Here is a 27982-nt window from a genome sequence, read left to right as displayed (position 1 = left end):
TGTTTCGCATTTCACCGCAAATGTCACTGTCGTCGACTTGGTCGTCGATATAAAAATCGATGGTAACATTTGAATCGTGTATATTCCACGATTTGAGTGTTGATTGAAATAATTAAATGCGATCATAATCTTATGAATTTAAACGCGGGATATCCAACCGCATTTTAAGATGTCATCCTATTCCTTGGATTCCTTGGAAAAATATTCAAACAATGATCCAAAAACTATGGCGCGAGAGAAAATTGGATTGGCTTGTACTAACCTAAAAAATCAGGATAAACATAAAGATCGAACGGGTTTTGTGACCGCAAATAATTCAGATGAAGTGGATGAAACAGGAAGGAAACCACCAACTACGGGTAATGTTGAAAAATTAAAAAATTTTATTAGTTTTTTCCTATTGCATTATTGTTCTTCGAAACCTTCCAACGGATTTTATGTGTGCTTCTGTCGTAATTATATCCAGTCAATTTAATCAATATTATTTTAAGCTTGCAATTGTACTGCTCTATTATATAGGAATAGTAAACGATCCGTAAACCGTGCAGTTTATTCAACATTCAATTTCACGAGCTCGTTAGAAATTCGAGATTATTTCGTCCATTTTCGTTGGACTGCTATTATATTCATATCGTGTTACATGGAAAATTTGGTTATTCGTTGAGGGAGACCGATACGATATAAGCGAAGCTGAAAAATATAGAGTAACCTGAAGAAATATTGCATCATGCTATTCATTTAACAAACGTTTTCCATTTCTATTTATTCGTATTTCGAAAATCTACGGCATCGCCTTTGAGATTATTGAAGATTTTTTTAAAACTCTGCGATTTCCTAACCTGCTGTCAAGCCATCAGAATACGAAAACAAAAATGACCTTGTGCATATGAAAAAATCGATCGGAACCACAGTTGTAAATATCCTCGAAGTCTCCTGCTCAGTGACAACCGTATCGAAAATCTATCGAATCAAGAGTGCTGGTTTTCGATTAAAAACGAGGTTTAATTCGTTTATTTCAAGTGGCTTCGCTTCGCACCGGATTTCTCTGTGTTCTATTCTCATTCTCGCGGATGTAACATGGTAACGCGTTCGCTACTGAAATTAACAGAAAAAATTGGACTTGAATAATTACAAGAATAAATGGAATATTCGGCGTATTTCATGGAATATGATACAACTCGTATAATAACCTACTTGGCTGATACGAAATGCATTACGGTCGTTTTGGAAGTTTAATAAAAATACGAGAGGCTCGTGTAATTAAAATGAATTATTAATCGTATTCCATCGGTTCAGCGAACGACATAATAACATGCAACGAAGTTTCAACGCTTAAATATCCGTTTTTTGGTTATCAATAAATTTTGATTACACGAGAATTGACTTTAAAAAGGAATTTTCGACGAGTGTCGAAAAAGGGCGAAATAGCTCGGGGAATTGGACGTGTAGAACGATTTTCGAAGAGGATTTTAGATAAGGAATTTAAGAATTCGTTTTTTGCAGGAAGAACGTCGAAGCTTGATGAGAATATCGGAAAATTTAGAAGGAATGCGATAATTACAAGTGGGAGGATAGCGAAAGGAGAGTTTTGCTGGAGCGTGGAAAAGCTCCCGGTGACAGTTAGTACAAAAACGAATTTTCGGACGGGGCGTCCCGTTGAAAAAAAGTTCAACGTGCCGAGAGGGCGCTCGTCTTCGTTGTCGTTGTCGAAATTCCGGCACGATGGCTCGTCCCTCTCGGGAAAGGGACCCGAGGATGTCGCCGAGTTCATGAAAGCCGACAAAAAGCTTGGCAACGTACAGCCGTCTGGCATCACCGACAGAAGCAAAAAGCCCGTTTCCTACTTGGAATTCTACCACAGAAGATTCGGTTAGAATTCTTTGAATAATTTCCCCTTTGTTCAATGTTCTTTGCGACCGGTTTTTCTTTCTTCTCCGCTTTTTTTCCCCACTCAACCCCTGCCACTCTCCCAGACAAATTGCATTTCTGAGAATTCATTAGGCAATTAGCGCTCAAGTATAACAGAGAGAATATAATTAACTTAAAATCTGACCTCGGTCATTTATTTGCATTTTTACCTACTTCTTCTATTATTATCTCCATTTTTTCCAGTATTTCAATCCTTCTGATCATGTTTCTTCCTTGCTTATTAAATTTACAAATTCCTCTTACCTGCTACGACACGAAAAAATCGATAATCACATTTTTTGCAACATTCGACAACTCAAGAAAACATATGTTGAATACGCGCAGCAAAATATTTTAATGTTTCAACTAAATTCCAATTTTATTATTTCGTTAACGAAACTATTTCGCGCTGTTTATGATTCTTTCGAAACTCGATGAATAAAACTGAAGCCGATAATGTCCGGCGAGGAATTAACCAATCTCGAGTACAAATACGTTGCACGACGTCTTGTTTTGTCTAATGAAACTTTTTTTAGAATATTTAGCGCCAGGACGCTGTCACGTCTCTTGATATTAAATTACAAAAATCAATATTCAGTCCAAGTCGCCGATATCCGGCTCTGGGAACGGCTCGAGGATGCCGGAAGTCGAATCCAATGAATTTTCAAAGTGTCTCTCGATAACGAACAAAATGTTTCATTCATGAGCATCCCAGCTACCGATTATCGCACCTGCAAATTATGCTGGCAAAATTAAGTCTTTTCTCAAGTTGAGGGCGGGGCGACGTCTGTTCGGTGAAAAAAGGCCCAATTTTAAGAATTTTTTTAGACGCTACAGGTAATAGCAAATTAATTTTATTGATTGTGATATTATATTACAATATATGAGCAATATTTTCGGAATTTTTAAAACCAGAAGATTACTTTATTAAAACCAGAGACACTTTAGAAAAATGTTGTCCATCGGTGAGCTTTATAGATCGAAATCTACTCGACCGATTCTTTTGAAATTTGGCACGGTACTTCCGTACACGTTTGACCAGGTGTCTGCGAAAGGATTTTCTTTTTTTTTCAATTTTTTCCATTTTTTCGGGCACTCAGAAGTGAAAACTCTGATTTTCGCCTAAAAAATGAGCCTGTCTGTTAATGGAATATTAATAATTATGAAAATTTGGAAAAAATGTTGTGGATACGTGATTAATCACCGTTGGACAACTTTTTTCCAAAGTGTCTCTGCTACCGTCGAGTTAATTATTGATATTCGAGTTTCAAAAATTCAGGAAATCTTGTTCGTACATTGTATTATGATGTCTGGATCAATAACATAGATTTTTATTATCTGCAGCGTCTAAAAAAATACTTAAAATGTTTTTCACCGAATTGACGTAACCCCGCCCTCAAATCGTTACACTGATCGACGCAACATAATTTTTCATCGTTTTAAAAAAGTTTCGTTCCAGTGAAGAGGAGCTTCGCTCTAAAATGCGCAATTTTGTTGCAATTTTCTATGGCAGCGTTACTTTTTTGACATTATTTTCACCACTTTAACCAAAAAATAAATCCATTGAAAAATCTTATTGCGCATCATCAACAGATTAAAAATTCTCAGTGTATTTCGACAGGGAATAATATTTTATTAATTAGCTCAGCAAATATTTGATTTTTCGTTAGTTTCGCCTGTTGCGTCAAAGTAAAATAAAAATCGAGTGCAATAAGGCCCGTCGTTTTTTTATTTTACAGCCACAAGCTCCGAAGCGCGTGATTGCACGCGTGTTCCCGTGGGTTCGACTCCAGCGAATGGTGAAATTCGAACGACGAACAAACGGCCAACGAGTACAAACGACGGCGACGCTACTTTGTTGCTCCCGCGGGTCGAGGATTTCCATCGTCCAGAGTTACAGCATATCGTGTCCGAAGAATCAAGCGGAAGTCGTTCCTGCGATACTTTCGTTGCGAAAGGGACAGAATTCGAAAGGAACGGAAACGATTCCAAGCCAGGATGGCCAGGATGCTGTTCCGACGGTGGCCAACCGATAAATCGGCAACGACGAGTATCTTACAAACCTTACGGTATCGAGGACTACAAGAACCTCAGCGTTCCGAGTCCTGATCGTTCACTCGGTCCTGACAGGCACGCGATGGAAAAAAAGGTGAATTTATCGTATGAACTTCCGAGCTTTACCTCTAACCATGGATAATCGCATCGTCTTCGATCGTGAAAAGCCTCAATCGAAGGAACGCGGAGGGCAAAAACTGAGGATCATTAACGAAATTTTGAACGCTGTACGAAAAACATTTTTCCTCGCCTCGACGAGTTTTTCTACAAAATATTTAAAAATTTCAACAACCTCAGTTTCCTGTAATCCGGACCTCGGGCCGGAGCATTTCGAGTGAACGATTGGACATCGTTTGAATGAATAACATTCTACCCGTAGCAGGACTTTCAATTTGGCAGGCGAAATTATCTCTGAACGATTTCAACGATTCTAAAACGGTTCCTCGGATTTGTTCGAATCGCCGACAACTTTTATCGTCGCCTTCAAACTTCCCCATATAGAAATAGAATTACGTCCAAATCTGTTGAGTTAAGGGGCTCAATAACCCGGAGTTATCGTTCTCGAATAGGTCACACGTCTTCGAAATTTAATACGAGCCCGCAGCAGCCGAGTTCCAAAATATCAAACACGTCAATTTGATACGAGCTGTTCTCTGTTTCATGAGCGTGAATGTGATCGTTTAAATTGAATGACGTGTGAGCAGAGAGCAGAGCCTGCGAATTTTATCAAGTTGAGCAGGATATTTTCGTCCCAGTCCGAAATTTTCTGATGAAACGAATAATTAATTGGGTGTGAGAACCGACAGAAAATTGGAGAACCAACCGGATTCATGGATCCGTTGAGCCCATTATGTCACTTTGATTCCGTTCAACATTTTCCTTCGAAAAAAGTTAGCTTGTGATTAAAGAGCACTTTTTCTTGTCACTTCCAAACTCGTTGGATAGAAACGATAATAAAAGCTGGACAGCGATCGTTGTACTTCCATCTTCGACGTTGACGACACTCGTGTGCGAAAAAAAAAGCTTGACGGTTAGAAATAAGATTTTTCTGCCCTCGCGGCTCCTGCACAAGGATCGATATAAGTACGCGGTCTCGGTGCAGACGGTACGTGCATTAGACTTAATGTATCATAATTACAGTGTATTTCGAGCCTCGCCGGAGTTGGTCGCCGAGAGAGGGCGAGGAGGAGAGGCAAGGAGCATATTCTGAATTAATATTGCTCGTTATAAGTCGAGGATAACGGTCACCAGGACTGGGCTCATTCTATTGCAATTTTCTGGCTTCTGAGGATTTGCCGTCCACCTGTATGTGCATTAGAGAACTCTTAATGAAAGTGCTTCTGAAATTTATTACGAGACTTCTTCGCACGGGTAAATAAGTATTTTTAAACAGCATTTGCGCCAACTGAAAACTAAAATGAAACCAGCAGATCTCAACATATTCACTGATTTCGGTCTAAACAAAATTTAATATTCAGTTTTATATTCGTTTTTCGTACTGTATTATTTCGAGTTGTATTTTCATCGATTTTACGAAAAGTTTGTTCGGCATGCTCACGAGCGTTACTGAAACAAAGTTCAATCGATCTTTGGCAATGCTTGAGAAAGCAGATTATGGAGGAGACGAGCGGACTCTGTTGAAAGTGAATTGGAGTTTCGTTACATTGTCAAACCTTCGAGGAGTGAGCACATTGAGGTCAAACATTTTTTTGAAAATATTATCGCAAAACAAAAGATGGAAAAGTAAAATGAAATTCTTTCATCCGATTTTCCACTGTCAATTCACTTTATCCTGAGCACCGCGTTTGCTCTGATTTTTTCAGATTTCCGAATAATGTAATCGACTCCTTAGCTACGTCGAAACGAACAGTAAGCTCCGGAGATTTATGCAGATTATGAGAAACTGCTTTTCAATACAATCTTTTCGAAATTTGAGACTTCGTCTCTGGTTTTAACGTCGTAGGTCGTGTAATTTTGATTCGACGATAGAGCGCGCTCGTGATGGACAAGCCTATGAATATTCTGGAGTCTCATTACACTCGAAAGTCTACTTTTTCAAGAGCGCAGTATTTTTCATTGGAATTATAAATGCATGCAGATCAAATTAGTTCAGAAAGTACAATAGCAATCTGGGTACGATGAAACGTAAAAAGTTCGATACTTTCTGGAATTGCCTCCGAAATAAAGCATCGAGGATTTATTTTCTCACATTTCAAGGAGTTCTGGTCGACGTCCAGAGCGAGTTTAATCGAATCCCTGTTCCAATGGCTCGACAAGCATCTTTGCTCTCGATTCCTGAAGAAACTGTGAAACAAAAATGTTTTGATTTGTTCGGTGATTTTGTGTCAAATTCCGGGTCTGATTTTCCGAGCTACCGAGCCTGGATTCGCGATAAAAAATATGGAATGAGATGATCGAATTGAAATGCGGAAAAATACTCATCGGGAATGGCTTTTGGGAGAAGCTCAAATTGTAAATTGTTGGAAATTGAAAACGCTGACGTTGTTGTTAAATGCCACTTCCACGTCAAACTTTTCACCCATCCACGCACGAATTTATGCGCGCACGTGAATATTTAATAGAGGGCAGCATTATGTGGATTCCGAGTATTAATTTCGCTTGTATCGTGGAAATGTTGAAACGCGCGGGGGCCTCGAGAGTCTCGGGAGAGTATTGTGGGCAACCCCAGAAATCTCATTTCGCGAGGAAACGAGAGCGTCATTTCCTTCGGGAAGTACGCGTGTGCGTGTGCACATATTTATCTATGAATATTTATGTGTGCATCCCCTGAAGAAATGCATGCGCACATTTGTGTATCAAATGCGATATTATAGCGCGAGGTAATGGCTTTCATAAACTTGGGAATTCGTGTTTCTCACGGCTTGCATACGGACCCTTTTGATGTCCCGGGCATTTTCGATCGCTCGTTCGCCTGCTCGTTTCAACTTTTCTCTCCCAGGATTCATTTCGGAGTCTCATAGCCCCGGTCAAGATCTCTGAATCGTATTTTTTCCGGCCGCGAATCCTCGGCCAAAGTGTCTCGATGTTTGGCGGAGTAAAACTACCAGAAATCCATGCACAATCCGATCAACGTTGGAGCGGTGAATCTCAAATTTCATTATAAAACGACCTTCTCAATGTGAGTAATGAAAAAACTGAAGAAACCAGACCATTGGACGTTTCTCCAATGAGAAAAAACTAGTAAATCAGATCCTCCGTACTAAAAGTGAAGTTATAACACTGCGTCCGGGATAATGTAGCAGAAAAAATCGTCAGAAATCCAAGAGGCAAGAAGAATGCGTAAGATAAATGATGCTGCATACGAATTTATGAGCGCAGGGGCCGTAGCTGTGTCCCAAGTTTCTCGAGGTGGTTTTCCATGACTGTAGGCAAAAGTTTCGAGTTGCGCAGTGGGACAAAACCACCTCGGAAACTCAGCATCGCTTTTGATCCAAAGAGCGGGCGTGGTATGAACAGAGAAACCAGGCTGCCATTGCGACTGTTTTGTCGCTCTTTTTGCTGGTCAATCAATGACCTCTGGGCTAGCTCGGAGACTTCGGGATGGGCTTCCATCCGTAGCCCTGTATATTATTTATAGATAAAACTATATCGTTGGTAATATACGAGTATATATGTAGAGGGGGGGTAGAAAACAGAGATTGCATGAGCTGTGTTTAGTTGGAAAGTTTCTTGCTCAAAGCATCTTCGTATAGCTTGAGGGGATTGTTTGTTCGTTGCAGGGAGAGTGGCTGATGCGACGCAGAACTTACGGAGACTCGGTTAGTGCTCTCAACCGCCAGCGAATTCTACGTCGTGCTGAGAAACTCAAGGTAATACTAATATTGTAATGTCTTGTAAGACTGGGTTTCAGTGCATATGCTATAATATTGTTACTCGCATATTATATATGGACACAAATAAGAGATAAGCTGTACGGTATGTACAACTATTTAGAGCACAAGTTCTCTCTTCTCATGCCATTAATCATCCCACTAATGCTTGAATGCACACTGAAAAATCATTTGGATTCATTGCTTGTCGTTGCTTGAGCGATGTTAAGGTAGATCATGCCCGTACGATCGTATTTTATGGATGTCTAAATTGGCTCGATTTTTACTCCCTAATTAAAGACATAATCACTTCAAATTAATGTCAGAGTTATTCATTCAAATTTGTAAATACATTTTTTCAACTTATCTTTTGACGAATGAAATTACAAGTAATTAATTGAACGAGGATCCATCACTCGCTGAACTCGAAATTTCATTCGTCCCTGGCTAAAATATTATAGTTTTTTATGTAAAAAATCGCTTTAGAGAGCACAAAGGGAAATGGATGAAAAAAAGTGTTAATAAATAGACAGAAGGCTGTGACAGGAATGGGCCAAACCTAGAAGAAACAAAATACTGAAATAAGCCAATGTGAGGTTACGAGTGTTCATTTTACCAATTTCGTTCAATTTTTAACGTAATATATCTTTATTACTAAGTAAGACAATTGTCTCGAATTTTTTCCCATAGGGGTATAGGGACTAAGCCCCTGTGTGTATATTTTTTCATATTTAAGGTAACTCCTGTACTGCATGCTAGTCAAATGAATGCTAAATTTTCAAAACGCTTTTAGACCAAGTTTAACGTACTGATTTAATGTATTGTTAGTGGATTTGTATTACAGCATATCTTATTAAAATGTAAAAATATTAAAAAAGGCTAGTTTTGCAAAACCATCAACTGATAAAAATGCAAATTTCCACGCTGACACATTTTCACTGGTATTTTTCAAAGAATTATTTGCGTTTTTTGATCGATTTTATTGCACCAAGTTTCATTTTGTTCCTCAACCGATCTTCTACGAATTCACCACGTATAGATTTTCCTTTAAACTCATTCCTTCAGAAATTATGAATGAAAAAGTTTTTCCACTTAATGAACAATTAGCTTCAACAGTGAAACGATCAAGTTAAAAAAATAACTACATGGTGGATTCATAGAGGACCGGTTGACGAACAAAATTAGATTTGTTCCAATAAAATTGATGAAAAAACGCAGATAATTCTTTGAAAAATACCAGTGAAAATGTGTCAGCATGGGAATTTGCATTTATCAGTTGATGGTTTTGCAAAATTAGCGTTTTTAATATTTTTACATCTTAATAAGATATGCTATAATACAAATTTACTAACAATATATTTAATCAGTACGTTAAACTTGGTCTAAAAGCGTTTTGAAAATTTAGCACTCATTTGACCAGCATGCAGTACAGGAGTTACCTTAAATACGTTTATCTAAATACCCGATAAGACGAAACCTATAAAATTTGATATGCGTGTCAGTCGACTACCCATTTAAGGAGGGTGGATCGCGACGATACAATGTTGCCACGCTAAACCATGTTAAAAATATTAAGAATTTCAAAATGATAAGAATTTAATAAAATTTGGTGAATGTATTTTTTAAAGATATATAAGACAATATCGAGTAATTGAACACTAAAATTCACGTGTATAAGCATAGAGTTTACACAGTTATACATCCTCGTGAATAAGAACTTCGATTTAACGTTCAATTATTCGATAACCATGTGATAAAAAAATTTGAAAAAAATTGTATTTGTATACTCGATGCCAAAGAATGTTATCACCGAATTTACCAAATTCTCATTATTTTGATTTCGTGATCCTTAAACTCTGTGTAAATTTCAAGACTTTCTTAAGAAAATCGTTTCGTGCATGAATTACCTTAAAATACGTTTTTTTTTTTAAATTGTCAAAGATCGCCATTTCTTTTGGTGTTTGGATTACTCGGACGAATTGTTTGCTAAATTTGGTTAAAAGCCAGCTAAAAATGGTGTCGCTTTTAACTGTACAGCTCGTTCCACGCGATTCATTCTACTTCGTAAATAATTTTCTTATTCAAAAAAAAAATTTTATTATTCAAATGGAAATGCATGTTGGTATAGTTTGAAACAAATTCAATTGAATTCAACGGACAAACAGCAAACAGAGCGCCGTGCAGCCGCGCTATACCGTTGAGATGCGAAGCCGGCCTGCGGTTGCGATCGCGGCTATGAAATTTTCTACGTGAGAAGAACAAACGGAGAATCTTTGAAAAACACATTTTGTCATTGGATTTATTAAAAATGTTAAACTTCACTTTCGGTTATGAAAAAATCGGCGATTTTCCAGTGCCCGGAATCACTGACTGTGCGAGCACGATTTGCCAACACTTGCCGAGAAAATCAGAGTTGAAATAAGAGGCGCAGCTCGAACGTGGTGGAAATATAAGCAATGCTTGGTACACGCGCGCAGCGGAAACGCTTCGTGGCTGAGAAAACACGAACTAACCTAACTACTTGAAAATTAAGCGGGCTTGAAAGTTTAATAAGTTCGATTAAGGGTCCTGCAGAATCGGAACTTTTCGTAGTAAAGACCCTCGTGTATTTTTCGTAGGTCGGAACCCTTATTGGGATAAGATTTTTTGCTCTTTTTCTCCACGCTTCAGATTACGATCGTGGTAGAAAATCGAGGTCGCATTGTACCGACATTCTCAAAGGCGAGTTTTTTTTTTCGGAAACTCACACTTTTCCAATTTGACTATGATAAAATCTCGTTTTTTCATGTAGTCGAAGTTTTTTCTGTTCCTTTGCATGGATTTGTTAAAATTCTTAAGAACTTTGCAATAGAAACTGCTGCGACGTCACGAGTGTAGTTCAGACCAAAAGTATTAAGCATCTCGTGAGTTTTCTTTGAGACTGAAAATCGAACGTCTCGACTAGAAAGCTCCTTAAGGAAAGGCAACGAACAGGCTTCCGAAGCGGTTGATTTCAGCATCATTTTCCATTTTGTTCTTATTTCTACGATTTTTCTAGCTCACCCGTAGATCATTTTGGAAAAGTTGGATTTTCACCATTCTTTTTCTTCACAGAGGTTTTGACTTTACAGTTAACTGATAAGATCTTCAAAGCGGATACGGAGAGTTTCAATTTCATTTGGCAAAAACTTTGCTGCGATTTTTTTCGCCGAGTTACATAACTTTCAAAGTTTATAACCCAAATTATTCGCAGGAAAGTTCTTCATAAACGAAATGGAAGCTCTCGGTGTCCTCTTTGAAAGTTTTATCAGGAACTCGTGAGATAAAAATCTTTTCAAAGGCTAAAGAGTGCCTTTGTGAAGTGAGCAAATCTTGAAAAAACCAACATCCTTGGAACAATATCCTGCGTGCAAAAAAATCACAGAAATGAAGATGGCAAAGCAAAACAAGCTGGAATTGTTCGCCTCAAAAGCCCTTTTGTTAAATTCATTTCTGATGGTTTCTGGCTCAAATATTCCATAATTCGTCTGCCAAGAAAACTCACAGAGTGCCTAACCAAATAACCTCGCCTAAATTCTATTCATGGGTTTTTCGCTCATGGTTATTTTCTTCGTTGGTTGTTTTGAGTAAGGTTATTTAGAATGGGAACCCTGGCCAAAGTTGCACCCTCATTTTCAAACGAAAAAAAATCCTTAGAAAAAGCAGTTGTCAAGGTTTGCTCCACTCCTGTTGTCCCCAGGTCCGCGCAGCTTCTCCGGCATGATTTTCGGACAGCTCATCGCGAGGGTAGAAAATTTGACGTTATGTTCGCGAACAAAATCGCATAACGGAAGCAGGTTGACAAAAATAAATGAGAGTCCCTGCGCTAATGAGTATCGAGTAAATAAGCTCAAGTTAAGGCAGTATATCAGTGAAACGCGAATGATTAAGCAGATTTAACGATCCAAAAAGGTTTTACCTGGGGCATGCATCTGTCTGTACTAAAACTAGTATGCTTTTGTCAACAATTTCAATGATTGTTGAGGACGAGGGTATCGGGTAGGTGTTAATAATTCTAGTCAAAATCACTAAAGCAATTGAAGCAATGTACTCCATGAATATATAGTGGACATAAATATATGACGTTCAGCGAGATTAAATTTTTTATGTACATTAGAGTCTGGAATATCACAAATAATGTTAATCTCGTATCCTGTGCGTTACGGATCGCGTGTGTAAATTTGGCGGCAGACTGCGTGAGAAATTTCTCGAGGCACGATCCATTTAATCATATTCTCGAAATACGTTTGCCGGTAAAGAGTTACGCATGAATTTTGAATGCATACACGTGTATACATATGGGAATATAAATTGGTATCAGCGGCGATTTCTCTTGTTACACGAAACTCGCGGTCAACGCATTTAATTGCCAATTCCCGGTTCTCGTCTATGTATATGAGTACGAGGATCGAGCGCATAAAGGGTGGCAGATATATGTTGAGGGAGGCAAACTGCCTCTTGTTTGGCTTGAGCTCCGACGCGTGACTTTTAACAAAACATAAAACCTCCTGCCCTATGGCTTCGCGCGTTCAATGCGTTGTTGCAGAATTCACAACGTCGCGGTTGAAGAAACGCGAATCCAACACGAGAGGTATCAATTGCTTCGTGACAAAGGCAAGAGAGAGAGAGAGAGAGAGAGAAGACGATGGATCGTTGTTTCAAATATGAACGAGAATCCTCTTCTAAAAAGTTGGTGAGTAACGCCCGAAGTTGGTCACCAACGGGGAGCATTGTTGTCGTTTTATTCGTGCTGTGATTGGTCGCTTTGAAATCTCGAATTTAAAGTCCTGCTCTTAGTTTGATAGTTTCAACTGTCAGATTGACAGTTCGTGTATGCGCAGTTGATTATATCAATGAACAGCGTTTAATTACATGGCCCACAGAGAAACAGCACATTCAAATAAAAAAGTATTCGTATTCGAGTGTAAAATAACATAACCCATGTTTTTCAGGCTCCAGTTTTTTTCAGCACGAAAATAGGAAATAATATTTACATTGAATTGAAATGCGAATTGCTTTTTATTTCGTACTTCGAATGGTAATAGATTTATCGTAGGATGATTATGAAAATATACGAATTTTCTCAAGGTCCGAAATTTCGTGTTAATTTTACAAATTTCAGTGACGAGGTCGACGGTTTGTGGTAGTCAAAATCCAGGTCGACTTAATAGTGATTTTTTATGCCCAGATCGACAACAACTACATGGCTTCTGTTGTCTAGGTTGACGACTTCATGTTTTTCGATGCCCAGGATGACGTTTCTACTTCCTGTCTACGTCGACGGCTCCAGATTCCACTATCTAGGTCGACGGCTCCATAGTTTTCAATGTCTAGGTATATTTTTCCTTGGTTTTCGATGTCTAGGTCAACGGCTCCATAGTTTTCGATGTCTAGGTATATTTCCCCAAGGTTTTTGATGTCTAGGTCGACGGTTCCATAGTTTTCGATGTCTAGGTATATTTTTCCAAGGTTTTTGATGTCTAGGTCGACGGCTCCATAGTTTTAAATGTCTAGGTATATTTTTCTTTGGTTTTCGATGTCTAGGTACATTTCTCCATAGTTTTTAACATCCAGGTCGACGACTCCATAGTTTTTTATGTCTAGGTATATTTTTACGTGGTTTACGACGTCTAGGTCAACGGCTCCATAGTTTTCGATGTCTAGGTATATTTCTCCAAGGTTTTTGAAGTCTAGGTCGATGGCTCCATAGTTTTCAATGTCTAGGTATATTTTTCTTTGGGTTTCGATGTCTAGGTACATTTCTCCATAGTTTTTAACATCCAGGTCGACGACTCCATAGTTTTTTATGTCTAGGTATATTTTTACGTGGTTTACGACGTCTAGGTCGACGGCTCCATAGTTTTCAATGTCTAGGTATATTTGTACGTGATTTACGACCTCTAGGTCGACGGCTCCATAGTTTTTAATGTCTGCGTATATTTCTCCATAGTTATCAATGCCTAGGTTTGATAGGTCTCGATATCTAGGTACATTTCTCCATAGTTCTCGATGTCTAGGTATATTTCTCCTTGGTTTTTTATGTCTAGGTATATTTTTTCATAGTTTCCGCTATCGAGGTTGACGGCTCCATAACTTTTGATGTCTAGGTATATTTCTCAACGGTTTTCGATGTCTAGGTCGACGGCTTCATAGTTTTCGATGTCCAGGTGTATTTCTCAATGTTATTTGATGCCTAGGTATATTCCTCCAAGGTTTTTGATGTCTAGGTCGACAACTCCATAGTTTCCGATATCTAGGTGTATTTCTCCATGGTTTCAGATGTCCAGGTATACTTCTCCACAGTTTTCGATGTTTAGGTATGTTTTCATACAGTTTTCACACAGTTTTCGATGCCTAGGTATATTTCTTCATGGTTTTCGATGTCTAGGTCGACGGCGGCCAAGTTTTTGATATCTAGGTCGACGGCTCCATGGTTTTCGAGGTCTAGGAGGTCGACGGTTCCATAGATTTCGATGTCTAGGCCGACGGCTTCATAGTTTTTGATGTCTAGATATATTTCTTCATAGTTTTTGCTATCGAGGTCGACGGCGGCAAAGTTTTTGATGTCTAGGTCGACGGCTCCATGGTTTTCGAAGTGTAGGTCGACGGCTCCATAGCTTTTAATGTCTAGGTATATTTCCCCATAGTTTTCGCTATCTAGATTGATGGCTCCACAGTTTTCGATGTCCAGGTATAATTTTCCATAGTTTTCGATGTCTAGGCCGACGGCTTCATAGTTTTTGATGTCTAGATATATTTCTTCATAGTTTTTGCTATCGAGGTCGACGGCGGCAAAGTTTTTGATGTCTAGGTCGACGGCTCCATGGTTTTCGAGGTCTAGGTCGACGGCTCCATAGTTTTTGATGTCTAGGTATATTTCCCCATAGTTTTCGCTATCTAGGTTAACGGCTCCATAACTTTCGATGCCTAGGTATATTTCTCTACAGTTTCCGATGTCTAGGTCGACAGCTTCATAGTTTTCGATGCCTAGGTATATTTTTTCATATCTTTTGCTATCTAGGTTAAGGACTCCGTAGGTTTCGATGTCGAGGTATATTTGTTTATAGTTTCTGCTATCTAGAACGACGGTTTCATAGTTTTCGATGACCAGGTATATTTCCCCATAGTTTTCGTTATCCAGGTCGACGGCTGCAAAGTTTTTGATGTCTAGGTCGATGGCTCCATGGTTTTCTTGGTATAGGTCGACGGCTTGATAGTTCTCGATGTCTAGATACATTTCTCTACGGTTCTGGACGTCTAGGTCGACAGCTTGATAGTTCTCAATGTCTAGGTATATTTCTTCATGGTTTTCGACGTCTAGGTCGACGGCTCCATAGTTTTTGATGTCTAGGTATATTTCTGTACGGTTTTCGATCTCTAGGCCGACAACTCCATTGTACGTATATTTTTCTATGGTTTTCGATGTCCAGGTATATTTCTTCATAGTTTTCGCTATCTAGGTTGACGGCTCCAGAGCTTTTGATGTCCAGATAAACTCTACGGTTTTCAATGTCTAGGTCGGCAGCTCCATAGTTTTTTATGTCCAGGTATATTTCTGTACGGTTTTCGATGTCTAGATCGACGGCCCCATATTTGTCGATTTACAGACATTAGGGTGTGTCAATAAAAAAATTGTTTTTTGTCTTCAAAGAACATCCTTCAATTGTTCCAGTGTCATAAAATATGATGCCTGTCCAAATTTCAGCCCTTTAAAATATTTTTTAGAGGTCGCTCATCCCGATTCTCTCTGTTTCCCATGTAAATAACCCGGGGAGCACATCGCTGGCGACTTTGGAATTTTGCAACCTGCAGACTGGTCCATGTCTGATCATTCCCAAAACAGGTTTTTGTAGGAAATCGAACGCTCTATAAAAAAAATCTCTTATCATTTGGTAATAAATATTCTCTTTCAACAGTTATTCACTGTCAAAGTTGAACCGATAGTAGATTTTTAACTTTTGCTACTTTTCCAGCGAAGCTGTTAGATTCATCAGAATACATTGCAAGAACTTTTTTAAAAATCACGTCATTCTCATCGAAATTATCTCAAAAAAAATTCAGATTGTCAGAAATTAATAATTTTCTGCTTTCCGAACTCATTGTTTGAAGGCGAATGGCGTTTATTATTTGGAAATACTTTGTAATGTTTACTATGGATGGAGATTCTAAAAGACGTTAGAATTTTTTTAATTCTCTGTCAAATAATTTTTTTTATTATTAAAAAAATCGCCTGGAGCTACACCGTAAATGTAGGTCCTATGTTATCGGCGGAACGGAAAGACTTATTGCTTACTTCACTCCACTTCACTTTACGCGTTCGCTTCGGTTGACTTTGCTTTGTTCTGATTTATTAGAAAAAAGTTTAAGGAAGGATTTAAGTGAGTTTGTATCTAAAGATTCGCTGACATTTTTCAAAACTTTCATGTACCCCACGACTTCCTGGGAGTCGATATTTCACTGTGGTCTAACCACAAAGATATAAAGAGAATGTGGAATTTTTTTACAAATCTGAGGGTGGTGAACGGTGTTGCAGAGTGTAGTATTGCGTCAATAGAACGATATAATCATTGTTTAATGAATCATGAGGAACAATTGCAGCATTTTATGAAGGTTGTTCAAGAACACCGCCAACGTTTCCCAGATTGTTAAAAAAAAATCTGAAATGAACATTCTTTTTTTCATATGGGCGTTTGTTATGTTTATTCATTTCTATATGTACGCTTGCAGATTTTCAATAATGCATGCTGTCAAGATGACCCCACTCAATGAAAAAAGTCATTCCCCTCCAAACAATGAATTCGGAATACAGTAAATTATTAATTTATGACAATCTGAATTTTTTTATGAGATAATTTTTGTAAGAATGACGTGATCTTCAAAAAAGTTCCTATAACGTATCGTGATAAATCTAACAGTTTCGCTGAAAAAGTGGCAAGAGACCTTTTTTATAGAGCACTCGATTTTCTACAAACACCTGTTGTGGGAATTATCTTACATTGACCGGTCCACGAGTTGCAAAATTTAAAAGTCGCCAGTGATGTGCTTCCCGGATTATTTAAATGGGAAATAGAGAATCGCGATGAGCGACCTCTAAAAAATATTCTAAAGGGCTGAAATTAGGATAGGCGTCGTATTTTATGATACTGGAAATTGAAAGATGTTCTTTGAAGAGAAAAAAAAAAAATTTCGACAATACGGTAAGAAAGAAGAACGTGAGACGTTATTTCTAGAAATTCCTGCCAATGACAAATAAAAGTTGAAAAAGTGCAAACATCATTAACTCATTGAAGGGAACACTTTTCTATTGAAATTTTTTCAAAACTGATAGACAATCTAACGCTTTTTGGGATCGTTAATTACGATTCTTGTATCAGGATTGAAAAATTTAAGATGGCGGACGTAATATGGAGACTGTTAGATCAAGTTTGAATTTTGGAAAATTTGAAGAATTTTTTTGAAAATTCGAGCGTGCGGAAAAAACTTAAAAAAAATGATGGTACTCAATATCAAGTACAGGTAAAACAAATTTTAAGCACTTGGAGACTTCTTTTAAGAATAACCCAATTTGTTTTGAAAAAAAAACATGTATTTTATATTTAAATTATTTTTTCTCATAAGTATCTCATAATATATGAGCCCTGAAGAATCTATAAAGTACTTAAAAGTATAAATGTATTGCAAAATACAACGAGAAAAAGGAAAAAACTTGAGAAAGAACGTGGTACATATATGTACCTTCCCTCAAAGTGTTAATGTAAATGAAAAATAAATACAATAAGATTAAAATAGATTAAAATAGCGATCTAGATGACGCTTAATGAGAATAATGGGCTATTTACATTATTTTTTGAAGTTATCGAAAAAATGGTACACAGGATCTGAATTTTAACCTCGAATATTGGTTTGATAGTTAAAAATACGTAGGAAAAGTATTACGGTATCCGCCGCACATCCAACTTTTTTATTTTGTGTGCCTGTGTAATTAAACATATCCGTAATATTGAATGAAAGGCAGAATTCTATAATAGAAAAATTTCCTCTTCTTTGAATCACAAAAAGTGACAGACAGCTTACATATAGAAAAATATTAGATATTGGGGTGATAAAAAAAAAATAATTTTTATTTTCGTTCGAAACCAAGCTCACAAGTTTCGTTTAAATATCAAAATAGACCAGCTAAAACATGAGTCCTTAATATTAATATTAAGTTAGTGCGCATCGCTCTTGTCGATTTCCCATAAGATACCAAAAAGTTCTTGGCATATTTTTGTAGAGAATTCAACGCTCTATAAAAGACGACCGATATCACTTTTCGATAAATCGACTCGGTCAACGATTATCCAAGGACAAAGACAAAATTCAAGGTCAATATATTTTTTTCTTCAAAAAACTCTCAGATTTTTGAGTTCAAAGAGCCTGCAATGGACTGAAATTATGTTTGGAAGCTCCAAAAATTCGAAAAAACACACCTATCGATAGTGTGATCTGGAAACGCCAGACTTTTGCCAAACCGTAGCTGAGTATCAGCCACACCGTGGACCCAAAGACTCGACATACAGTAGTCACTTAGGAGTCAGAGGGGAGCCAAGGTGTAATTTTTTACTTGGGTAGATATCGAAAATTGTGGAGCTGTCGACCTAGCATCGAAAATAGTAGAAGAATATGCCTAGAAATCGAAAAATATGGAGCCATCCCTCTGTACTCGTGTTTATTCTTATTGAACTGCTCCGAAATAGGTTGGCTTCAAGATGCTGTCGCAATAAAAGGAGCGGTTCAGCGCTACCAGAAAACCGCTCGCGCGCTTCAGCGCGCGGGATGCACCCTAGTGGATATAAATAGCGTATTCAATTAACAGTTTTTTCACGTTTAAAACTTTGATAAGCTAACTGCAGCAACGAAGAAGAATGTTTTAATGATTTTTCCTGGTGTTCCTGGTAATTTGGCATCCTGCGAGTTAAGGTAGATCATGCCCGAAGGATCGTATTTTATGGATCGATTTTTACTCCCTAATTAAAGATACAATCACTTCAAATTAATGTCCGAGTTATTAATTCGAAATTTTATTTCACATTTTTCAACTTATCTTTTCGAGAATGTAATTACGAGCCATTAAATAATTGGGCATCCATCACTGACTCAATCCCAAATTTCATTCGTCCCTGACTAAAACACTAAAATATGCAAAGAGAAAACACAAAGGGAAATGGATCAAGAAAAACGTATTAAGGAGGGTGGCTACACTCGTCAAAATTATAAAAAATTGATCAAATTTGGTGATAATGTTCTTCAACATCAAGTGCGAAGACACTATTTTTTTCAAAATTTTCTTCTGCTTAGTTATCGAGTAATTACGCATTAAAGCAGATTTCTTATGCCCGGAATGTATACCTAATATATGGAAACGCTATGCTTATACACTTGAACTTTACTAATCAATTACTCGATAACTGTACAGAAGAAAAATCTTAAAAAATTTGTATTGTCAAATTTGGCCCCAAAGAATGTGTTCACCAAATTTTATTAAATTCTTATCATTTTGAAATTTTTAATGTAATTAACATGGTTTAGCATGGCAACATTGTATCGTCGGTAGCCACCCTCCTTAATAAAAAGACAGGAATGGGCCAAGTAAAGAAGAAACAAAATGCCGAAATAAGCAAATGTGAGGTTACATGAGTGCTCGTTACCAATTTCGTTCAATCTTTAAGGTAATATATCTTTATTATTAGTAAGACGATCGTCTCGAATTTTTTCCCAAACCTTCATATTACATACTTCATTGTTATTGTGTACGTTTTTTTCCTTTGTATGGAAAGATGGACGATTTTTTACCCAGTCTCCATAACCCTGTGTATTTTTCTTCATTTTTAAACATGCACGTTTATCTCAATAACCAATAAGACGAACCCCTTAAAATTTGATACGCGTGTCAGTCAACTACGTATTTAAACTCGGTGTAAATTTCACGACTTTCTTAAGAAAATCGTTTCGTGCATGAACTACCTTAATCATTTTCGGTTCTCCTTCCGCGTGTACGGTTTTGGAATCTTCATCTTCTCGCTTCATATTATTTCCCATGTTTCGCGGTCGCGAGGGGTGCACGAGCAACCGGTCACCGAACCAAGTATTGGTCTGGTTCTCGAGGCTGCTTGACTCGAGAGAGCGCCGGAGCACGACGGCGGCCAGGCACTCTCCACTGTCATTAAAAAACGAAGTAGCGAGGCCGCGAATACTTCTTTTCATCAGCAAAGACTTTTTATGTCGAATAAGAAATTTAACTCGATTTTCATGAAAATTCCTACGAATTCAGGTCAATACAGACTCGAGAATTTTCCTTTATCTCCTCGTTTCTATACAATTTCCATTTCAATTCGTCGATCATAATTCCCACAATGTATATTCAAAGGAAACATCTCGAGTTTGTGGAATTTCCTTATCATCAATGAATTTTTCTAGCCACAGACCTTTCCAATATCTTAATTGCACGTACAATTCCACAAAGCTTTCGTCTCTCGCATCCCGAGGCTCAGACTCGCTCTGTTTTTCTCCTCCTCAATTTTCTCCTTCCCTCGAAAATTCGTCTAAGAAACATTTCTCCACAGTATCGAGAGCGAGTTGATGAAATGCTTACGCTCTTGGTTCAGCCCGTGGTAGAAACGCATGTTTCGTGGCTCCCTCTGTCACGATAAGCTCGTCGTATTCGACGAATAAGTGAGCATTGCGTCTGAGCTTTTCTCTGCGTTTCCATTGGGTCCCTAGAGAAAGCGGTCTAAAGCATCGAAGCAACGCACATTCGTTTCACGTGTCATTTGCTCGTTCATGTACTGCGTTTGTTAACTCCGCCATACGTTCGTACAGGTGAATTCAGAGCGATCCCCCGTTGAGATGCTGGGCTGTGCTGCCAATGGAACTTGTGTTTAATTATTCCATTTGGAGGTTGCCAGAGGCGATATCTACGAGTCTCTCTTTCACCCTCCACGTGCTGGATTCGCGTCTGTGTGTGTGTGTGTGTGTGTGTGTGTGTGTGTGTGTGTGTGCGCGCACGCGTGCATGGAATATTGGGGCTACTTTTCGCATCCCCGGAGCTCGGTCTCACTCTCGTTGTTCATCGAGGTCGTGAGGATCTCAAAGAAACACGTATAAATTGAGTGAGAGACGGATGAAAAGAAAGAAGGAGAAGGAGCGATCGCACAGTCGGCTGCTTCATCGATGTGTTTCGAGCTGGCTAACTGTAACAAGCGCTCATCAAGGAGCCAGTCGATGCTCCCCGCGCATTTCGATACCAGCAGCAAGGAGGGCTTTCGAAGCTGCTCTCGTTTCACTGCATACCACCTACATCGATATACATCGACGTATATATAATGCATTTTGTATACCTGTACCCATCGAGTACATTCCAAAGCAGAGTTTATACTCCTTCACGGAAACACGAGCATGAAGATCGATGCGCTTTAGTTTCTCACGATCCTAAACCGGCTCGTGTTCACCAAGTTGTTTCATTCTACCCCTTAGCCTTCGTTTGCGACTTGTTTACTATAGTGTACTAAAGGGGACTAGTATCGGGGCACATGGAGAAGAAAACCGAGAGAGAGAGAGAGAGAGAGAGCGAGAGGGAGCCGGGTACAGATTAATTGAGGATCTCTCGGTACACGCGCTGGTTTGTCTGATCCTACTTTATACTGTGTATACATGAATTGAACATGGTGCACGCGTGTATGTGTAGTACGTGGGATACAGACGTGTCTTCAGACCTTCTCGCTGATGCTTTTGGAGCTGGTACGTACTGCAAGAAAGCTCGAAAGGAAGCTCCGATCGCGTGGATTTTAAAGAGCGGTGCTTCCGGTTTTGCAGTTTCGTTTATAATTTCAAAGATATGAAGAAAAAGAGAAGGCGAGAGGGACGATCGAGAGGATACTTTTGTGTATAAAAGTTTATTTTTCGTTCTCACACGTTTGCGAACACACACTTTTGTGGCACGCGCGGGTGTTAAGTGCGCACTGGCCAAATACACTTCGCAAGGCTTTGTAACACGGAGCAAACCGAAGCGAACCAGCAGTGGATGTGGAGAAACCTCTTATTCTCGGGAATGCTGAAAGCACCGAGAATTTCTCTCTTTTAAAGAAAAGCGCGTGCTTCACCTTCGATACCCGTAGAGCTATGCCATTGACACACTCAAAAGCTCCCGGTGCACATTCTCTCGCGATGAAAGGAAACGTTATCGGGAACGTCTCATTGACGATTTTTTTTTACGTTACTCCGCTTCGTTATGTCGCTCCCACAAATTCTACTTACGATTTTCAGATACGCCAGATTTTTATACTTTTCTACTCACTACCTCGTTCGCGAACTTTCTCGAGGAAGAATCGTGGAAATAATAGAGAATCGTATTGGATTTTTAATCAGCCCATCCGGACGATATTCTTACGCGACGTCCACTCGGAATTTCAAACTCCCCAAAAGCAGTTCAATCTCGTACTACGGGACACTTTTAGTTTCCACCTATTTTTATCGACTCTCCTCGTTCCTGGATATTCACAGATTTTTTAGAATTCTCCGCTGAAATTTGAATGATTAACGATTATTCCGTGCATAACCAAAAGTTAGTAAAAGTGTTTATTCGTTAAGCAATTCGTTCTTTCCAAAGTATTTGTGGATTGGGAAAGAGCGTTACGCCTGAATGATTATGACGGAAATAAAAATCACTCGTGATGAGAATAAAACTGTTGTGCGGTAGTTACTCGCGATATCGGTAAAGCATTCATATAAACTTAAGAATATTTTCAAGCATTTAAAAATACCTGAGGCGAGTGACCCGCGCTTGACCCCTTTTGAACCCGAACGGACTTTGCTGGTTCGTTAAAAATTCAATCGACATTATTTCGAGAGTTTTCCAGATTCCGCCCCGTCTCTCTTTTTTCTACCGAGAAAACTTTCTCGTCGAGTTAAAATAGTTTGCATATGTATGAGTGCGATGCAGCATCCGTGAGAGGTTCGTGAGCAGCGATCAAGATATAGAAATAATTACGAGGGATCAATCTCACGAGATTTTCGGCTTACGCAATATTTATATAAGCAACTATTTCTACCTCGGAAAGCCGATATTGATGCTTTTGAATATTTCAACTTGAGAAGGGCCAACAACGTGTCACTTTTATTTTAGTTCCGACTCAGGGAGAAAATAGCCCTTCGGAGCTCGGTATATTGGATGATTCGCATGGAACGTGGCAGATTACTAGTGTACTAAATGTTATTGAAGGGTGGGGATCAAATGTTGGAATGACTAAAATTTCGAACAGCTGAAATCTCGAGTTTATAAACTTCGAATGATAACATGGAGACAGATAGATTCGACTAGAGCTTTGAATGCCGAAAATAAATAAAGCAGAAGCTGCAAGATTCGAAGCACGTTTACATCGAAAATAGAATGTAATAATCGATTTTTCGAAAATTCGACTATCACTCTTTCGATTCATAAATTAGTACAGTCAGCGATACTGTGAAAATTTACAATTTTGAAAATATAATAACGAAAGACCAAATATTACGGAGGTTGAAATATTGAAACACCAAAAAGTCGAACAGTAAAAATAGCGAAACGTTAGAAAGTCGATCGATCAAAATAAAGAAATGCGGTGTGGAGCTCCAAATACACGCTCACTCACTTACTCAGACCGGTGATCTCCAATTTTGAACATCGCCATTTTGACTTTCGCCTTTTCGAGCCATCGCTATTCTGCATATCTAAGTTTTATAGGCTCGAAAAATCCACTTTCGATTTTTTGCTACTCTATATTCTGGTCTGTCTGTAAAACAATTACTCTCCATTTTGAATTCGAAAATATGGACTTTTGACATTCGGATGGTCTGTTAAAATTGCATTCGAAATGAAAACTATTGAAATATATTTTTTCGAGTAAATACGAATTCAAAGAAGGAATTTTTTATTAAACACGCAATCTGCTCAATAGTCAATCGGGAATAAGAATTTCGAATTATGTATTTTTCTCCAAACTGATATCACAACTTTAAAAATTTCGAAATATCGACAGTTCTACAATTCCGTTATTCGACATATTGAACCCCACCCGTTATTGAACTTTATTCAAGGTTTAGAAGAGTGTGAATGGGATTATTTTCGCACTACAGTATTTATTCAACAGTAAAAGCATCAAGGGATTTGGAACATTGAAAAAAGTCAAAAATAAATGGCTAAAACAAAATAAATATAAAATATAAAGTCAGAAATAAGAGAGTACTTCTCAATTCGTTTGTAAATTTTCTCATATCCTTTTAGTAAAAGACTTTTCGAACGTGTTTGCCAGTCTGCACCTACAGAAGCGAGTGTCATGCCTCTTTGCAGTAATTACTCCTGCGTCATAAGTCACCATCGATCAATTTAAAGCTGGATAAATGATTGGAAATATTTAATCTCTCTGCTGTTCAAATTTTGTTCCATCCTATCCATCAATAACGGAGATATGGAGAAAAGTGTGCAGCTACTCCGTGATTTCTCGTAAGGGGCCGTGTTAACGCGTCGAGGCAGAAAAGCAGCAATTACAGATATTTCGCGTCACAAGCCACCGCGGAGCTCAAAAATTTGTACGGATGACTTTTACATCATAACTCAACATTCTGCAAAGTTTCATATTTTTCTGTCCATTAGTACTATTTCCTGCTTAACTTTCTTAATATTCCTCTCGTTTTTTTCGACAATTGAATTTGGATAATAAAAATAGAGCCACGAAAATGAATGTTTTCATATACTTTCGTGTTAAGCCTCTTTGCCTACGAGGACAGACTGCGATGTTACATTATCCGTACGTGTTGGGCAAGAGAAAGTATCCCGAAGAGTGGCAGAGGAGCGAAGGGCAACTGGACACTTTCGTTGAGCTTTTGGAGGGTTGCTGCTGGATGGATTCCGAGCGGGCCTCTGCGGTAAGGTGTACGCGGGTGTAGCGAGTATTCTAGGGCCAGCGTACAACCTCACAGGCCTCAGTGAAACTCAACCCAGAGTTTCTTCTGGCTAGAATCCGGCTCTCTATACCGTCCGGACATAAATCCAATTAAACGTACAAAGGGACCGGTCCACGCCGCAGCGACCACCGAGGATCATGGAAGGGAATCGGCAGAGCGAGACGAGAAAGAGGGAGAAAAAGAGCGTGGGCGAGAGAGGGCAGAGCACGAACTGCGTGTTGGGATCCTCTCATGTGGATATATCCTTGCTCGTGTGTTCTCTGTTCTCTGTTTTCCTCTTATCCAAAGCAATAGCGCGAGAATTCACATTATGTTCCGACAGCGATTGAAATATACGAGCTTCGTCTTATTAGGTTATTGGTAACTCAAGAAAAATGAAAGCCGTGAGCGAACTAAAAACGGTGGGGTCTGAGAGAAGCCGGTTCGCAGGGGCTGCTTTTGCCTTTTTTTACATTTCATACCCCTCGTACGGGGAATAAGGGAATTTTGGAGCTCCTGATACCGCGTGTGTACCAAGTTCGGAGTTGTTGCGGTAGCGTTAATTTATTGATTAAACTAATTCGGCTTCTAGCACAGCCACGGGTAGATCGACTCGTCGAATGCATTGAAAAACTCGACTCGCACCTAAACGATTTTTAGTCCAACCTGCCCGCGCCCTTGTTGGCGCACGGGCCAATATTCGAGTTTTTGCTCGAAGCGTTTCCTGGCACGGTTACATCAACATCGATTCCGTTTAGCCAACCCATATTTCTCATATCCCGAGCGATTTTCCAGCATCGATGCTCGATCGCTTTAAAATATAATCGTTCAAGCCGTCTGAAAAACCTGTAAAAAAAACTCGCTCCGAGTTGATAGTTTTTTCTCAACCCGTACATTTTTCATTCGCATCACGTAGCTTTGTATTCCTGTTCCATATACCGAGCTCAAACTTCAACAGCCGATGCTGTGCAGCCTCAACGTACGTTCGGTCCCAAGTCTCGAAGTTTAAGCAAAATCATTTTTTTCTCATGAATTTTTAACTCCTCGGATGCTGCTCACTCGCAGCAGAACCGAACGGACTGGAGATATGATTTTTTGCATGAAAGTACACTCGGTACGAGTGCTCTGTTACCACTGCCGCTGGGCACATTCAAAGTGTCTTTGCGAAACGTTCTTTAACCCCCGTAAGTGTGTGTGTGTGTGTGTCTATAAATATATACAAAGTTTATTTTCTCCGTGAGGAGTGGAACTATACCTTCGACGTTCTCGACAAAGAGAATTTTTGAGCACCCTGACGTCTGTGTCTTGACTCCACAGCTCGCACGAGTGGCACTTCCCGTCCCTCTTTCTCCTTCTGGCGCCCTTCGACCGGGGATTCTTTGATTCGTTTGCCACATCGACGATTCCAAACTCGGCTATCCCCGAGTATCCCTGGCTCGATACCGGTCTCTGAGAACATAGTATCGCCGCTGCGCGACTTCGACAGCTACCAGTGCTACTATTATTATCCTGCTCGCATCGCCGATAGGAAAGCTCGCATGTATACAGAGAAGGTGAAGTTTAAGAGCGTCGGGCGGTCTCTCTCAGTGAATTCGTAAATATTCCAGTACGGTCATTCCGCATCCGCGAAGGCCCGATCAAAGGGCCTCGGTATTTCCGGCCTGGCACACACCGATTTCTCGCGTTTCTTCTCCCTTCTGTATCTCTTTTTCATGCTCTTCGGATTTCACTCTTTGAAACGACTCAACACCCAGATGCACACGAGCCCACATACGCGCGGCTCTACTTGACCTTTTTTCTTCGTGCTCTCGGTACTATTGGACGTTTTTTGTTCTTCTCCTCTTCTTCCATTCGATAATTTCACCTTTTCGTTCTTCACAGAATTCAAGACGCAGCGATTCTGAAAAATCTCTATCGGATGGGCTTGCTTCAATGAATGCGAAACATGGGGGTCCCGCATCAAAGGTAAATCAGCGAATATATATTTTTGAATTTTTTGCTTTTTTCTCCCCCCTGCCCTTGCCCCCCTTTATTCACAGTCCTTCGCTAGAGCTTCCGCTCCTTTTGCTTCGTGCCACAAAGTTTTTCAAGAGTTTTGCCGATTCAGTGGATCACGGAAATTCGCGACTTCCCTTCCTCCGGCCTCCTTGCGCCCATGCATCAAATATCCGAATGAGAGATAAGACGAACTTTTTCACCTCGGGAAATATATTTCTGCTAGAGGACTTTGTGCACGCATACGTGATTCACTGTGAGAAACTCTTCCCTCGGATTTACCCGTTGGAATATCCGTTCATTTGAAAATTCTCGAATTTTTTACTCATCCAATGCGGCTTTCACTTTATCAAAATAATCTACGAGCGAGCGAAGCATTTTTTTCTAGATTTTCATCATTTTTAGTTGCGTCGTTGACAAAACTCGAATCTAAACTCCCGCATCGATGACCAAAGAATAATTTTGTTCATTACTTCCCATGAAATTGTTATCTCTCAATTACTCTCGGGAATTTATCCAACTGCCTCCTCGAACAGGGACGCATATTTAATTATTCGTTTAAAAAGAACTTGCCCATTATCCGTCAAGGCTTTGTTGCAACGAGACACAAGCAGCCCTGGAACGAGGCTTCCACGTTCCAAGCAGCGGAAAATCTTTAACAAGAAAGCAGAGGGTGTGAGTGGAGCAGGAATATCATCGCCCAACATCCGCAAAGAGGTATCAGGGTCAAATTCGTCAAAGAGTATAACGAAGGCTCGAGCTTTGACTCGGGTCGACAGCAATTTGTACGAGACCTCGAGTGACGTTCTCGACGACGAATCGATGAACCTGGAGAACTTGCGACAGCGCCATCTTCAGGAGAAGATTATAATAGATCGTGTTTTGAGACGAGGCTTGTATGCCTAACGATATTATGTTTCATTAATCATCCTCCATCTATGAAATACAAAAAAAAAAATAAATAATAAAGTATGAAACTTTAGCTGGGAATAATCCTTTTTCAATACCAGAATTTTATCAGCATTGCATCATCGGAAATAGCAAAAAACATCGTTATCGATAGTATTTCTCCTTCGTGATGGTCCTTTTCGATAAATAATTAATGTTCGGGGGGTTAATCGATGATATTTCGCGTGAAATATTGTGCCTACGGGTTCCTTCGAACGTCCAGCACGAGCAGAAAAATAACGACATCTCTCATGGGGAAACACGAGCAGAACGGT

General features: G+C 39.2%; 1 protein-coding gene across 1 annotated transcript; it reads left to right on the top strand.

The window, feature by feature from the left end:
- The first annotated feature begins 74 nt into the window (after positions 1 to 74).
- On the top strand, positions 75 to 27708 carry LOC122406388 (uncharacterized). Its single transcript, XM_043411802.1, has 6 exons — positions 75 to 359; positions 1504 to 1869; positions 3648 to 4057; positions 7704 to 7793; positions 26646 to 26729; positions 27348 to 27708. Exons 1-6 carry the CDS (start codon positions 170 to 172, stop codon positions 27663 to 27665), a joined length of 1458 nt encoding a protein of 485 aa, XP_043267737.1. The 5' UTR covers positions 75 to 169; the 3' UTR covers positions 27666 to 27708.
- The last annotated feature ends 274 nt before the right edge of the window (positions 27709 to 27982 follow it).

Source organism: Venturia canescens, chromosome 2 (genome assembly GCF_019457755.1).
Source record: "Venturia canescens isolate UGA chromosome 2, ASM1945775v1, whole genome shotgun sequence".
In the NCBI taxonomy this organism is placed as follows: Eukaryota; Metazoa; Arthropoda; class Insecta; order Hymenoptera; family Ichneumonidae; genus Venturia; species Venturia canescens.
Note: the sequence above shows the minus strand (reverse complement) of the source record. Positions and strands in the feature narration are given on the sequence as shown.

Bases quoted from the DNA above. Each gene is read 5' to 3' on its own strand.
- LOC122406388 (XM_043411802.1), top strand. From the start codon at position 170: ATGTCATCCTATTCCTTGGATTCCTTGGAAAAATATTCAAACAATGAT. The intron at 4,058-7,703 runs GTGAATTTATCG...TGTTCGTTGCAG, and splicing joins GGCACGCGATGGAAAAAAAG to GGAGAGTGGCTGATGCGACG. The intron at 7,794-26,645 runs GTAATACTAATA...CGTTCTTCACAG, and splicing joins GTCGTGCTGAGAAACTCAAG to AATTCAAGACGCAGCGATTC.